General features: G+C 40.9%; 1 protein-coding gene across 1 annotated transcript in view; it reads right to left on the reverse strand.

Moving 5' to 3' along the window:
• pacsin1a (protein kinase C and casein kinase substrate in neurons 1a) overlaps nucleotides 1-16,948 on the reverse strand; it is a 31,465-nt gene that overhangs the window by 4,695 nt on the left and 9,822 nt on the right. Inside the window, exons 3-7 of the mRNA XM_070839763.1 lie at nucleotides 6,018-6,147; nucleotides 3,170-3,326; nucleotides 2,761-2,996; nucleotides 1,246-1,401; nucleotides 864-1,039 (exon numbers count right to left, since the gene is read on the reverse strand). Of these exons, the coding sequence (XP_070695864.1) occupies nucleotides 864-1,039; nucleotides 1,246-1,401; nucleotides 2,761-2,996; nucleotides 3,170-3,326; nucleotides 6,018-6,077 (785 nt within the window). The 5' untranslated portion in view covers nucleotides 6,078-6,147. The remainder of the gene's footprint in view (nucleotides 1-863; nucleotides 1,040-1,245; nucleotides 1,402-2,760; nucleotides 2,997-3,169; nucleotides 3,327-6,017; nucleotides 6,148-16,948) is intronic.

Here is a 16,948-nt window from a genome sequence, read left to right on the forward strand (position 1 = left end):
TCAAGTGTCTAACCATGTTTTTCTCTTGTAGATGTATTTTACTGCTTTTTTACATCATGGCCAAGGGACTACAGATGAAAACTAGCCTTCTGGCTAATTCTGGCTTTTTTCATGTGTTTTATGACTGAAACTGAATCAAATCCAACATGAATGATGGAACCAGTCAGATTGAACTATAGTGCGATCATCTTAACGGCAAGGGGCTTGAATCGTCTGTGGAAACCAAAGGCAGGTTTGGCTAAACAACCTGAAAATCACTTTGCCGTGGGTTTGGCTTTGCTCTTACGCGCTGGTTAAAAACAGCCCCGAATATGACAAGCATTCACTCTGTACAAAATTCAGTTTGGCAGACACGTCATTGACTGAATCATCAATTAATTAGTGCAATGAGTCTGAGCGCTAATGAGAAAGGCATGCCTGGTTGCGAAGTGTGTTGAGATTAATCAATTTGAAGTGAACTGTGCAGAGTGTGACAAAACAAACCAAACAAATCTAATGTAAATGTTTTTGCAATGTGATTATTTTGGATTCAAAACAAAGGTGCAGTATGGAAGCATGCTCTTTACCCTATGCTGCACACAGTACCACTATGGATGTTAAATAATAAAAAATGTAGTTAGATGAACTACACTGCAGGGGTAAGAATCGATGCTGTAGCAAGAAACACACAGAGATGGTGTTGAAACATAGGAACAGGGTCATACAGCCAAACTGGCTCAGATGCAATCATCACTGCATGTACAAAATAACTTGAGGAAAAAGAGAGTTTCTACGGTCTGTTTTACCTCTCATACTCTATTTTAGTAAATTGCACATTAGAGAAAACTCAGCAGCAGGCAACTGGCTTTTTCAGCATGGCTGACCTTTGGTTCTCGGTGAGGTTAAGATGGCGTTTGATGTCCAGCAAGGCCTCCTTGAGGAAGGTCAGCCTCTTGACTTCATGCTGCTGGCACTGATCAAACACCTGCTCCATGCTCTCCATGTACTGCGGGGTGCACTTATTCAGCTCCTCCAGAGACTTCTCATACTTTTCTTTAGCCTGAGACAGAAAACAGAAAACACACTGATGACTGAAGCCTCTTTGGAGAATAAACTGCCCAGAATAATATCTAATATCTGGCTTCACACTGCATACCACATACTATATCTGTCACAACACAACATTTTGACTGGTCATTTGAATGAGACTGAGCCAAAAGCCTGATCAGTTAGCTTGATCAATAGCTTTTATCTCTTTATTCTCACCTTCTGCACATCCTGTTTGCATTTGTCCACTTTCTCGTGAAGTTTCTTCTGCTGGTCTGGTGTGACAGAAGCCTCAGTCTTGCCGTTGGCTTCACGGGTCACAGCCAGCTTCTCCTCCTTGCAGGCCATGTGGTATGTTTTCTTAGCTGCTTCCATCTGTAGGTCCAAACGCAGTCACTGAATCAGAATCTTAAACGCATGATCTGATTTGACTGAAGGAACACAACAGAGTCACACTCACTCAATCCCACATTAGGAATGATCTTGTCCAGACAGGATGCTTTTAATATATCTAATGTGATCAGTGTATATAACTACTTAGATATTATGTTAACATGTGGTTATGTCCAAGACTGGAGACATACTTTGGCATTTAGGCTAATGCAATGAAATAATTCATGTTTTCCATGTGGAGTCTGGTAAACCCACTTAGACCTGGTGTCTAATATGATCTAAGCCCAGCCCCAAAGCAACAGACCCAAAGGGCCAAATAAAGGGAAATTTAACTTTGAACACAGTGCTATACCACTGGTTGTCACTATCTACAACATGTATCCTTAGGCTGGAAATCAAAACTTGATCTGATCATTAATGAGTGACTGACTCTGTTGCCTCATGGAGTTTTTGTTTGAAATGTGCAGATGAATTGCCTTTAAATACAGGTCTCAGAGCTGTAACTCAGAAAAGGTGCCAGTAAAACCACCAGGAGTGCAGCCATAAACAGCGTCATGGAGGAGCTCCGCGACATGGCGTACATTAGCATACTTTTGGAGTCGTGTATAAGTTCAATATTCACTCTCTTTTAGCTCTCTTTTTGGTCTCCACCGACTCCTGAGGGAAATATCTGGCTCTTTAGCTGCTAAATGCTCCGTTATGTTCACCAGCTAGTCGCTAACTGTGTCTGTCTGTTGCTTGATGCTGAGCAGGTGGTGAACAGTGGGTTTTTAGAGTGTTTTAGCTGAAATTAGCTGCCTACTGTGGCAGAAAATTATGCAATGAGAACGGTGAGAGTGAACCAAAACTGTGAAGTTGTTGGCCAGACTACTAAACAATGAGCTGAAACTCAATAAAAAGCTTTGTACAGCAGAGGGGTGCTGCAGATTTGGGTCATAATTTCACAATATCACATGTTTTCACATAATCTTTTGATACATTGTTATCATAAAAAATCAATATCAGTTAATTAAATATCAGTATTACTGAATTAACACCTGAATTGTAACTTAATCAGTAAACAATAGGTTTCAAAAGCCATTGTGGCCTGTTGTTACTTTGTTTATTGCATTTTGTGTACTTTATCTTATTTTTTAATTTTGACTTATGATTTTTAATTTCATGTTTAAAATACTGGAGAGTGTTAGAGGAGAGATTACAACACTGATGTGACACGGCTGCACACAGAGCAACACAACGTCACAAGCACACGGTCTTACATTCAAAAAGAGAATGTAACTTGTTCACGTGAACCAAAGATAAAGACAATGATTCATATAAATGTCTTTCTGTCCCGCTCACCTCCTTGAGCTTCTTGGCCCATGGTTTCTGAGCCTTCTTGAAGCCTTCCTCCGCCTCCTTGGCCTCTTTGAATCCTCCGATCATTTGCTTGTGATAGGCCTCCTTCTGCCAGTTCTTCACTTTCTCTACGTCTTCGTTCGTCAGGTTGTTCTTCACGTCTTGGTGGAGCTCACTCACCTTCTCCGCCTCGGTCATCACAGCCAACCAGGCTCTCTCCACTGAGCCGTACTGTGGACCTGGTGGTCGGACAAGATGATTCATTCCAGATAAAAAATGTAGTACAATACCACAAAGTCAAATACTACCAGCAGGCGAACATCGAACTGCATAAATGGAACTTTTGGCAAATGGAAAGGTGTAAATTACACAAAATCATTGAGATATTTATTATAATGACCCAAATGCTGACCTTTCTCAATGAGCTGCCTCCATCTCTTGGACCATGCAGTTAACTGATCACCATAGGCTTTTTCGATCTTGGCACGTTCCTGCAGGCAACCCATGAGGTCATTGCAGAGCCGATGGCCATCATCAAATCTCTTGACAGCGCGTTTATAGTTCCCCACCTGAGAACAGAACAGAGAGGCAAATAGGCTGAATGAAAAGAGGCCAAATCTGTCTGAAAAAGATACAAAATGCATGTCCACAACGAAATATACAAAACACATATTCTTATACATCAGTGAGACTCCTTTAAACATATGATGTACTGCATGCTTACAGTATGTAAAATGGGAGACGTCCCCCATAAGAACACTGTGCATTTGCTAAAAAATACTACGTTTTTGAATGCAATTTCAGTATCAGAACGATCGTGAATAAACTAACACAGTTTTTTTTAATGTTTTCTTTTCATTGTCACTTTCCCTAATATGCATGCTATTGCCTGGACTGTTTTGACATATTTTGAGGCCTATCTTTAAAGTATATTCTGAAATATACAGTATGTTTGATTCATTTGCATTCAGCAAGAAACAGCCACATTCATTTTCTAAATAAAGCTGTGTTTTATTGCTACCCTACTCTGTCAAACACACCAATATTGAGAGATTCTTCCAAAATCATTTCACTGCCTTTTCTTTTAGATCTCGCCACCTTAAGTGATACTGCCTTAAAAAAGAAGCAGTACCAGGCCGTGTGGCTCCGCCTCTTCAGTGCCTGCAGGGGGCGTGAGCTCATGGTGCATGATGAAGGGAGGGTAGTGGGGGGGGTGGGGGGTTGCTCGTGCCTGTGCATGTGTAGTTATGCAATGACATGGGCTTGTGTATGTGAATGTGTGTGCGTGTCTGTGTGTGCACAGACTGTGACTGCTTTAATCCTCTTGAGTGGTGTAATGCAGGCGGACAGATTCTCAGGGACAGACATCGAGGTAGATACAGAAATATGCAGATAAACCACAGACTGCGTGTGAGTAGGCTGTAAATACATGCAGCCGTATACGTCCTCACACAGGCACGACTCATGGAGAGGCTGTCTGATGCGTTCGCTGGCTGCAGAGCTGCACTGTGATTGGTCCTGACATAAGCATGCATGTGTGGTTACTGTCTGAGATGAGAGGGCTGCAGGGAGGCAGTGAGACAGGTGTGTGACAGTATGAGTTTTGGCCTGGGTGACAGACTGCCAAGTCACACCAACGACAACACGCAGGTGGACTGGTTCTTCATATGAAAACACACTCTAGCTCTTGGATGTGCACCATAATTATACCACAAACGGTTTGGTGATTATTTCAAGGTTTTAATCGAGTTTGATTGTGCTTTTCAGGCGTCAAATGTATCTGAGAATTAAGTATTTATAAACCATGAGCTAAAAGAGCTGTGCTGCTAGTGTACAGATGCTATAGGCAGGTGCATGTGCTGAAAGGCCGCCTCAGAGGGACTGATGACTGAAGCTCTTTGTCTGAGTCTCTGTGGCTAAGAGCCATGATACAAAGAAGACTCTGTACTGGGGGAATTCATTAACGCTAATTTGGTGCACAACTCACACACACGTACACACAAACACACACTGCATCTTAGCACAAGTGAGGATGGATGGAACTTGTATGACGTTTATGTTTGCTGTAATGTGTCCTGCACAGTTGCACAGTTTACAAGAAATATGATTTACAACACAACTACTGACAAAGAAAATGTAACTTTTATCTTGAATAAGAAACAATTGTGTTGATGTGTCTGTACCAGGCTCACATGTGGTACTCACATCCCCAACAAAGTAAGACAGTAGCCTATTTATTGTGAAAAACAATGAAAAAATTTGTATTATCGCTTTACATTATTATCTTATTCCTTCATTTAGTTTGTGTTTAAGTTTAAGTACATGATGGAAGCCCATTTACACCAAGAAAATAATTATTGCATTATTCTATTTTTTGGAAACATTTATATGCACTTATATGTACATGAGCATCTTCACAAAATAAGAGGTGAAAATTAGATAATTAGTGAATTACTTTTTGTTCCTTTTTTAATTCCTTTTTAAAGCTAAATATGTCAAACCAGTAGGTCTATGCTATACAGACACTGCTACAGGCAACTATGTATTATAGATAACACCAAAGAATAGTTATAGTTTGTGTATTCTTAACTAAATGTGATTATTTCTTAGCACTGTGACCAGAAATACAGACACTATAACTTTCCATTCACATGAAAATTTTAAACATGAAAGTGAATGAGGTGAAGGAATCCCTAAATGTGTAATCTTTAAGAAGCTTAATTCAAAGCAATAGTTTGTTAGTATTTTGGGAAATGCACTTATTCACTTTCTTTCCGATAGAAGGATGAGAGTATTGATAGCACTCTCACATAAGTCTGTCAAATATGAAGCTGCAGTCGGCAGCTGGTTAGCGTAATTTGGCATAAGGTGTAAAAACAAGATAGATTTGAGAGCGGTATCAATCTTCTCTCGTTTAACTCTTGGCAAGAAACAGAGTAGGTGTATTCATTCCCCAAAAACATCAAACTATTGCTATAATGTGTAAAGTCATGCTTGAATTATTGGTTCTGTGTTTTTTAATGCCTCAAATGTGGATAACAGCATTAAGAGATGTGTCCCTCCGTCCTGAGCCTCAGTATGCCTCAAAGTGCATCGGTACACCTTCTCAGACTAATTTCCCTGCAAAAACGCAGAGCACTAATCTCATTTTCAAGCTTTCACTGGTGACTTGCTTCAGAAGCCAGATCAATACAAGACAAAGAGAGGGTGAGGGCTTGATTGAAAAAATCATCAGAGCAGACATGACGATGTGTCTGTACCTCCCAGAAGCTGTCCATGGTGTCGTCAGCACCTGCACATTCATCGTAGGAGCCAGACATTTTCCTGGATGTGGCAAAGTACTCTAATGACTAAACCTGTCCTCTGCAGCAGAGCTGGGTTCCTCATGCACTGAAAGAGACAAAAGGAAACAACAATGTGAGACGGCAACGCTACAAACGTGCAGAAACAAAGCAGTAGAGCAGAGTGCAGGAGGAGACATTAGAAGTGAGCCTCAGAGTAGCAGAGAGGAAAAGCAATGTAGCAATTTTCCCTGGCAACTAGCAACCTTTCAGAGTGAGGGTTTCTATTTGAGACGTTTATAATAATGAGATAAAAATAGTCCCCTTCGCCATGCATACAGAGCCGTGCCCGGAGGAATGAGAAGGGGCATCTTATATTGGCGTGTCCTAGAAAAGACAGCAGAGAGAGTGGAGCATCTCTGCCATCACACAGCTCTGACCCTGAATCCTTTCAGTACAGTGCAAACACTCCTTCTATTAACACAGTTCATCTGAGAGATAGTTGAACGACACACAAACACACACAGAGATGTACACATGCGATGGTATGGCAGCCAAGAATACACCTGGAATTGCCCCCATTGTTCTTGTATCACCTTTATTAATATATTTTTGCTTTTGGTTCCCTTTTTCTGTCCAATCTGTTTTTATCATTTTGCAAGTGAAGGCTTCATAGTACGTTCTGTGTGTCATCCTTCTCTGTCTCACTTTTTATATTTTGTCATATAGATGAAATCTTTATTAAATATCTTGTTTTGCACTAATAGCAAAAAATGAAGACCTGTGAAACAATTTTCTCCTAAATTGTTCATTAAAATATGTTTTCTGATTAAATTCAAGTGGAAAAAAAGAATTGCAACCCTTTAAAAAGAATGGAAACAAATACACTGAAACAAGATCAACACGGCTATTTTCACACCTATAGAAGTCCTTTAACGATGTGGTGTAATCGCCTATTACTTCGCAAACCCTACAGAACGCAGCTCCTGCTGAATTTCCTCCAGCGTTTAAGGTGATTTATATTTATTTGTTTGACGGCTGGTCGATATCTTCCCACCATGGTTAAAACAGAAGAGACTGCCGGATGCTATATTGGTATTGAACTCTGTTTGAAGCCTAATCCATTTTGCTCACATGACTAATGGCTTTTCCTTTTGACAGAAAGAGCTCTTCATTGGACTGCAACAACCAATATGACAATAAAATATACTGTATATGCCTCATACTAATGAGCTTCTGTTGATAATGTTCCTTGTCTGACAAGCTTTCTTAGTCGGAACAATTAAATGCAGTCGGTTGTGGTTCTTATCTAATGCTGCACATGGTCCAACAGTGCAAAACGCAACTTTATTATAGCTTTTAATTAAAATGATAAAGACTTGAAAATGTTAATAAGAGCACACTGATTCTTAGTAAGCACAGTCCAATTTAAGTGTTAGTGTAGGGTGCTTGATAGAGGTCAATGCGGATGAAGGATGACTCGTGAGTCTCTACACTCTGCTGCATCACAAGAAATATTTTGTTCAGATATTACCAGTGCCCTCCATGTTTAATCTTTCAACTTCCTCCTGCAGTCAAGTGCAAATTAATTCCTGCAACATCCCTCATCCCTGGAATGAGTCATGAAAAATGACTTTCTGCATTAGGCTCTATGTGAACTGGCCTGCCCTCACTTTCCTTATACACAATATAACAACATAATTGTCCTTGTGAGAAAAATAAGAGTCTTCATACTACAAGGTCAGCTTTTGAAGGGAGCGTATTTTTAGTATCAGCTCCTGCAACAAATTCGGTGTTTTCACCGGGGGTCTACTCATCAAAATGTTATCAGGGGAACATTTGTACCCATTGCGATTGGTTCTGGTTTCAGCTGCAGAACAGGCAATCTATTCCTGCTCAGTCAGTGTTTCTACAGAGCATTGACTGATTTAGCCAAGCTGTCTTTTATTAAAAAGGCTTGGTTACTGCCACCAGCCATCACACCAGTCTGTGGAATTCTGAACAGTCGAGGCTTTCAGACAGGAGCGCACAACAAAACATACCAAAAGAGTATTCCACGATTTAGCACTTTTACTGTTAGGGTTTGAAGCAGAGACAACTTGTGCTTTTCAGCTGCACTGGGATCAGCAACAAAGTGGTTTTCTTGTAGTTCATCCTTTATTTTTTTCTGAAAAGCGTTCTCCATGTCTCGGAGAATAAAAGAATAAAAGCAACGTTTCTGTGCACTGTACTCTTCTATCATACCTTCTGGGGTTGATATAATTGTGCTGTTTCTTTCTAAAGAAAACATTTTTCTTGAGAATTCACAGAGGATATTGCACGTTTTGTGAATCCAAAAGTTGACCGACAGCCTCCAGGCCTATTGATCTCTATCATTATCTATAAAGTGCAGTGTAGCCAAAGTATAGAAAATCAATGTTCACATGAATGAAGCTTTACATTAGTTCATTCAAGACATGGAGTCATACATCCGCGCTGCAATCAGCTATCAGCTGACTTACCGCTGATTAAATCAGTATTCTTTATCAGTCCCTCCTACACTGATCCCTGCTACACATATAGTGCCACACACAAAGCTTTGCCTCCTCCATCCGTCCTACATGGCTTAAATGTTAACCTAATATTCATGTCTTTTTTTTTGGACCAAGTCTCGTGTACCCGGTGGGGTTTCTGCATTGCACTCCCTGTTTTGGCTTAGCTAATCTGGGGAGCATCCAAAGAGTGGAGCCATCAGCAATAAGCAAAACTCTATTTCAATGTGTTGCAATAAATGGTTAAATCTATGACAAATGTTTTTGACTGAATACACACATACACATTTGGTTCCCTGCAGCACTTTCCCCAGAATGTGTGACCCCATATGATTTGGACACATCCTCAGTAATCATCTTCTTCAAAATGGGAACACAACCCTTTTCTGCCAGTCCACACAACACCAAGGGGCCTCCCTCCCACTCTGTCCAACACATTCAAGAATGCATTCTTGGCATAAATGAAGACACTTCATGACATGAATGTAAAGGACTAATTTGATGTCGTGGTAAATGCATTTACTTGTTTCCCTCCTCAGTTTCAGGAGATTCTCAAGTCTTTACAGTAAATATGAAGCTGCAGCTGGTAGCTGCTTAGCTTAGCTTAGCTTATCTTAGCACAAAGCCTGAAAACAGTGGAAACTAGCTAGCCTGCATCTGTTTAGAGCTAACAAAATCTGCCCACCAGCACCTGTAAAGCTCACCAAGTAACATGTTATATCTTGTTTGTTTAATTTGTGCTAAATCCAAAGTGTAAAAACAACAAGTTGTGGTTTGTCTTTACGCTTGGTTAAGCTGGTGGCTGTAGCTTCATAGTTACATGAGTGATGTGACGTTCTCATCTAACTCTTAGCAAGAGTATTTCCTGAAATGTTGAACTATTCCTTTAAAAATCAACCCTCTCCAGTTGAATTCACCATTGAGGATGATATTCTCTTGGCAATCTGTCAGTCTGTACCACATATGTACATGTTTGAACAAGGGACCAATAATAAGCTTATATTAATATTAACACCAGTTATAATGATAAGTGACAGCGTATTATTGAAATAAATGAGCTCATATTCATTTTATTCATCTCTGTATGCATTTACTAAACAATAATAATTCCCAAAGGCATATTTGCTGCTCTGGTACTTTGATGATAACAGTGCTTCCACTTGGTGACATTAGTCTGAGGGTCTCTCCTCTGCAAATGCACACAAGACCATAAAAATAAGTTTAAGACACCATAGTCCACAAATCCATACCTTATAGATAAAAGATGTGTTGATAAGGAAATTTGTGCTGAAGAACTACACTGAAAGCCATGTGACATAAAAAAAAAAGTCGACTCTGAAGGCCTCATGCAGCTAAGCAGCCCTATAGCAGCATGTCTTAATCTCACCGACAAACAAACGGCATTGGTCCAGCAACTTGTCCATCAGTTGAATTCTCCAATTAGCTTCTACATCCGTGACTACAACACCTAGCGCCATCAAAGCCAGTTAAGCTCCGGCGTGATGCCAGAATCCCGGCTCACAACAAAACCAGAAGCTTAGTTCACACATGTAAAATAATAATATAATAAAATTATATAGCATTTGGTTTAACGTGATAATTCCCAGAAAGCGGTCAACACGCTTTCTTAAAGAACTAAACCGTAGTCAAGTAATTCTGTAGCATGTATAATTTGGATAGTCATGTGTGCATGTTGATGAAGGTGAAAAGGACATTATGGACATGATATTCAACCTTAGGTCACAGTTTTGATCTATTGTGGGAGATTGTTGTGACTCCCTTGACATACATAAAGGTGGGGGGGGGGGGGGGGGGATGGGAGTGGTAAACATTGTGGAGAAGGGCTTATACTACAGTTATTGAGGTCAATCCACCACAATGACTGTGAACACACCTCTGATTTGCCAGTGTATCAACTGGTAAGGAAGTCATAATGACGACGGAGTAGTGTTTCTAATATTACTCAGCCTTCAGCAAAACAAACATTATAGAATAATTCATTGAGGAATAATGAAATATGCCCATAGATACGCAAAGACAAAAACCAAACATTGCATACTTTGAAATAACAGCTGGTCTGTACAAAAGCCCATTTGTCCTTTTGGACCTATCTTTCATTCTGGAACTGTGAACAACCCACTCACTGACCAAAACACTTGCGGCTGTCAAAGCAATCCTGTTTGTGATTTAAAGTCTTTTAGGAGTCTGTTGTGATTGCAGAGGCGGTATTGCTGTCTGAAGCTGACACAGCACTACAATTCAAACTTTTGAACATTTGTAAGTAACTGAACACTCCTCTGCAGAGTCACTTACCATGGTTGGCTCCATCATTTAAAAAAAGAAAAAAAAAAAAACAATCCTGAAATTTGAAGTCAAAAACAACTCCTTTAAAAGACAGGCTCCAATTTGCAATCCAAATATATTCTTTACAATCGCTACTTGGAATCAATGGTTGCGGTTGTGTTGCAAATTCTATTTTTGCAGCTTTGACCTCTGTGGCCAAAGTGAACCCAGAGAGGACGATAAGTCTGACCAAACCAGCATGTCTCAGAGGCTGAGGGATAATCCTGCAGTGTGCCACTTGAATAGCTTTAGAGGGGGAGGGTGCTACATAGGAAGAAGGAGCGAATAGGACGAGTGAAACAGACAGTGAGACGAAAAGTGGAGAGAGGAAAGTGACGTTGACGTGAAACCATAATTATGACATCGTATACTGATAGGATAGCGTAGTTTGTTTATGCAGAGGGACACATGCAGTATCGGTTGCATTGGTGACAGAGATGGTATAGATGAGGAGTTCAGTTTCATCACAAATGCACTGCTTGTACAGTATAGCACTGCACTCCAGTGACTGGGCTCACAGCAGCATGATGCAACCAAATACTGCAGGTACCTGATTAATAAATGAACACTCTTAAGAGAGTAAAAGAGAAGAGAAGAGCCCGGATCTGGGCGAGACAAATGTTCCCGACACAGCCACAAGGTCCAGTGTTGACTAGCCTTTTAAAGCACTGAATGGGAACCACAACAACCATGTAAGCTTGTTACAGTAAGAAGATTTCAGAGAGATGAACTAACTTTACTCCAGCACATTACCAAGCCCACTATCTCCTGACTGATTAGACAACAGGAATTCAAAGAAGACAATTTGCTGACCATAGTAGTTCCTCTCTAGCAATGTAAGGGAAACATCAGCTATCTTAAAATGAATGTGGCATGCCAAACATTTTGAGAAGTAACTCCCGAAAGCCCTCAGCTGATGTGTTGATACACAGTTGGTTCACGATGCATTTTGGTTGTCTGTGGATTCTGTTTGATAGGCGCAGCGTGTCCTCTCTCGTACCGACTGAGGAAAAGGACGCACAAGGAGACAGACAGAGGGAGGTCTCTCATTGAGATATGAGCAAGGCGAGAGTGACAGGGCGAAACAGCAGCAGGGAGGAGAGGAGGAGGGGAGGCGAGATGAAGATTGAGATGGAGGCAGGGAGGGATGTGACAGGGTAGAGGTGAGGGAGAAGAGGAGGGACGAAGGCTGGGAGAAGGTGCGGGACGTAGCGTGGAGCTGGTCAGACGGGCAGACTGTTCCCGAGTGGAACAGAGAGAGAGCCATAGGGCCAGAGCGGCAGCTGAACACATCAGGACAGAGATGTGATTCATCTCACGGCGCAGCACAGAATAAGCAGGCTGTTGGATGTTGCCAGGAGACAGAGCTGCCTTGCGCAGACTTCACACACGCCGTAACAGCCGAGGCCATCATTAAGCCGGCCATGTGACGATGCTCTAGACAGCAGCAACGAGGCTGGTTCGGCAGCACGGTGTCAGCCAGCTATCCCACGGTCGTACCGTGGGATGTCCTTGAGTAGGCTCGTGCACCACGCACACAAAAAGGGGAAATTGTGAGGCGGGACCGCATACCAAAAGAGAGAGGGACAGGGTACGGAAGAGGGGAGACTCGTTCAAAGATATGCAGTTATCAGAGCTAGATAGAGAGAGGCAGAGCAGTAGAGATAGAGACAGAGAGGAAGTAAAGGAAAACCAGGGAGGGCTGAGGGTGAAGGCGGTCTTCTGTTGTTATTTATCAGCTGAATGTGTAGTGCAGTGAGTCCTCTTTGCTGCTCGCTGGGGCGTAGAGCAGGAGAGCCAAATCTGAACTGACATGTTGATCCAGACGGGCAGTCTGCAACAGAATCTAGGGGGGGAAAACAGCCCTCATCTTCTCTCCGTCCCCCATCATCTAACCGCTTAAATGTAAGCAAGAAAGATCTACAGCCATGGAAATGGCTCGGTGAGGGGTTACTTGGTGCTTTGACCTAAAGACATTTTAAGTTAGCATGTTAGCATTCTAACATGTGCTAACAGCTAAGGCTGACACAGCTGAGCCTGACAAGAACGTCATGGCGTTTGCTGGAATTTGGCCATAAATCATTTTTCATTTTGGGCAAATTGTAATTATTGATAATTAATTGATTGATTCCGATTCTGCTATCAGATCCTTTGAGAGGAGGGATCAAAACTGTTTTTCCAAGTCAACTAGTCAATAAATGTTTAATGATAGCATAAGCAGTTATGTGCATAATTCTATTTGCCTTGATATTATACACATTTGTATACAGTGTGGCTCACTAAATACCTGCTCTGCTTTTCTGTACCTGTGTGAGCTCATTTTCTGCAATCAGTGCTGTTAACCTTTAAACCAGCTGAATTATGTAATGCTTACTGTGGTCCATGGAGCATTCATTAAGACAAATGCATTAGGAGACAGGAAAACATGCATTCATTCAACTTGTGCATGAGTATAGGGACAGACAGACAGCCAGAGCATGGTAGATATATTTTGTTTGCATTACACCGTTTATTTGAAACAAGCTTGAGTGAAATTTGTTTAGGAATCGATAAGATTGAATCAAAATTCAAATTTCTTGATGAATTGGTTGTAATTTGGATGCCCAATCCTACTGATGATGGCAATAGATTACAAATTTGAAAGACGGCTCAAATGCTCCATCATATATAATGGCAATCCATCCAATAGTTGTTGAGATGTTTCCCTACAAAACCAAAACGTGAGGCTGCTAGTAGCCCTGGCAAAACTGTCAGGAGTCTGAGGTCAGGAAGGTATGCACAAAATGGTTACGAGTCTATAAAATATGTGTTGGTGAATTTTTTTGGAAGTGAAAACTCTGACCCGCTGTTCTCAGCTCCTTAAATATAAAAGTACTTATACTCAAAATACATTTAACTAAAGTTAAAGTACACAGGTATTATAGGCAAAATATAGTATTAAAAGTTATAGTACTGAAAACGTTTTCCCATATGACTGATACATTACGATAAATTTCATTATTAATACTGATGCATTATATCTTGGCAGCATTTTACAGCTATGAATCACACACACAATGAATTCAGATTTGTATTGTCTCTATTTGATTGCAGCTGCCAGATATTGTAATGTAGCGACCCAGTCCATGGAGGCCTTTGCCTGTGCAGGCTAGCTGTGTGATTTCAAGCAAACATGCGCAGGATGACTCAGCTATCTGATCATGAACGTCTCTAGAGGTGGTCTGGGTCACTGCACAAGAACTGCCTGCATCAGTTTGTGTGTGTGTGTGTGTATGTGTGTGTTGGGGATGGGGTCTTCCTTTTTGTGTTGCCCATTTTTAATCAATATCTATTTTGTGTAACTGTGTGAGTCAGCCAGGTGTGCTCAGCTCCCAGAACAACAGACCACACAATAATTCATCAGCACTGCGATATAAATAACAAAAAAAGACTCCGGCATCATTAATATTACACTACATTGATTTCTGTTGGGAAATGTTCCCTTTATCCTACCCCACCCCACAGGGAGGTCAGAGTTCATGGTCAGCTACAGGTCATATGGAGCTGGTAGGGAGTGAGCAGAGTGGATGCTGACACACCATACTGCCTGTCATCTGACAGCCCATAAAACATTTTGTACTCTGGTTAAATCTCTGATATCTGGTTTGGTACAAGGACTATCCAATGTCAGATGAGGTAATGGCCTGGCACCGTGAAATAAGCTTATAGAGTATACATTGGCAACTAAATATAAACAAAGAAAATTAGCCTGTCAATCAATGTGACAATAGAAGATAAAACGCCTGTTAAGGAAGGAAAAATATCTCTAATCAGGACATCTGAGTACGTGATAGTGGCCATAACTGAGTAATAATACAATAATTATTAATAAATCAATGACATTGATAATAAGATACTAAAACCTTGATTTGAGGCTGATGGGAATGTCCTAAGTTTTGTGATTGTGATTGATGAATATGCTTGATTAAAGGTTAGAGGATCACCAAGGTCGTTACAATTCATCCTGAGGGGGACATAATCATCTGTACAGAGTTTCAAGCAAATACATCTGAAAACTGCTGACAAATTTCATAACAAAACAAAAATGTCAACCAGCTGCTGGTGCTGTTGGTCACCAAATCAGTATTATTTATCCGCTTGGGACCGTGAATGTACCAAATTTCATGGCAGTCTATCCAATAGTTGTGTAAAAGCAGTGGTCCGACTGACCAACCAACATCGCCATTACATAGCTAAAACATAAAATATCACACTTAAAATGATTCTATTAAGTCTGTGATGCTCCTGAGACAAATAAATAGAACCTGGAGGTTTGAATTAAATACTTTATGTCCCTCTGTATTGTTGTTTCCTGCTCTGCACACCATCTCTCTCACATCGCCTCTATCCTCCCTTATTGTAACCCCATGTCTTCATGCAAAAGGAAGATTTTCCGTTGGCGGTTAATCGCGCTGCTGTAAAAATCAATACCTCTGAAATAGAATGTGAGTATATGATTTAATAGTAGTCATACCTGCTTTAACTAGCAGCAAGAAAATGAAAAAACATCTACTAAGAATTGAATGAGTCCCTCAGTCAGATCAATCAGTGAGCTATAGTCATCATGACATGACTCAGTGACTCTCCAACCTTGTTTACAACTATTACTACAAAAAAGACACTGTGCGCACATAACTTCATAGGAGAAATTTGACAACATATCCAAAACAGATGTCAGAAGCATCACTGACAGCATATATTGGGGGTGGCGTATATTTGTCCAATCAGGTCTATGAAGGGTTCATGTTGCAGTAGAGTATTTGTCATCTTTCATACAGCCTACTTGAAGATTAAATTCCTAGATAGTATTGAAGAAGGAAGCGTAAGGTATCAGGCGTCCAGGGATCCAGAGGTTTAAGTTATATTCAATGTCACTCGGTCAGTCGGCCCATTACTTTGGACCACACTGATATATTTCAACAAATAAAGAATGAATCGCCATTAGACATGGTCCTCAAAGGATGAATCTCACTGACTTTAGTGATTAAGTGATACTGACGTTACCATGCGGTTTATATTTGTGATTTTGAGTGAAATTTCTCAACAAATACTGGATGGATTGCCATGACGTTCTGCACAGATATCAATTTTTCTATTAAGATGAACTGTAATAACTTTGCTGTTAGAATTTTCCTCTAGCGCCATCATCAGGTCAAATCATCAGGAGAATTGTGCGATATTTTGCTAATTAGCAAATGTTAGCGTGCTAAAATTATAAATCATAAAATACAAACTTGGAAACAAAACCGTAAAGTTATCTCATGTGTTTCTGGAGTGATGTCACTCTACAATGGGAAGGCTAATACAGCTCCGTCCACTTATGTACATGCAACTATCCTATTGATCCATGGGCACTTTGCGGAAATATAAAATTCCTCTTCAAGTAAACAGTGAGAGATCTCAGAAAGCTGGAAACAAACAGAGAGACAAGAAGAGAAGACAGACAGACACTATTGAATGGATGTCATGCTGAAACATACATTTCAGAATAGGCACACCTATAAACACACACACACACACACACACACACACACACACTGAGTTGTGATTTAACACAGCGTCCCGAGCGCTGCTGCAGTGGTTATGTAACCATCAAGCCTCTTGCCACAAGCCTCCTGGTGACAGCGTGGTGAAGACAGGGGGAGAAAACGGCCGGGGGGGGGGGCAGCGAGAGAGACGGACAAGCAAGGCAGAGAGGAGCGGAGAGGGGGAGACATATTGTGATGGGTGGTGATGAAGGAATGAACTGCAGACATGCAGCAGTGGCTGTGAGATGGAGCAGAAAGGATGGAGGCTCTCGTTCCACTCCAGTTTTTCCTGATGTCCAGGCAGACAGAGGGAGCTGCCTTCTTATTGATGCTGGACTGAATACTGATGGGCTCTTCAGTTGCGCCGCCTGTACATGTGTACTACATGCTATACTATGTATGCTACAGATTATTGTGACTAAAAAGGGATATACATCTCAAAAAATCAAACAATATTTTCATTTGAAAA

This window comes from Pempheris klunzingeri, chromosome 11 (genome assembly GCF_042242105.1).
Source record: "Pempheris klunzingeri isolate RE-2024b chromosome 11, fPemKlu1.hap1, whole genome shotgun sequence".
In the NCBI taxonomy this organism is placed as follows: domain Eukaryota; kingdom Metazoa; phylum Chordata; class Actinopteri; order Acropomatiformes; family Pempheridae; genus Pempheris; species Pempheris klunzingeri.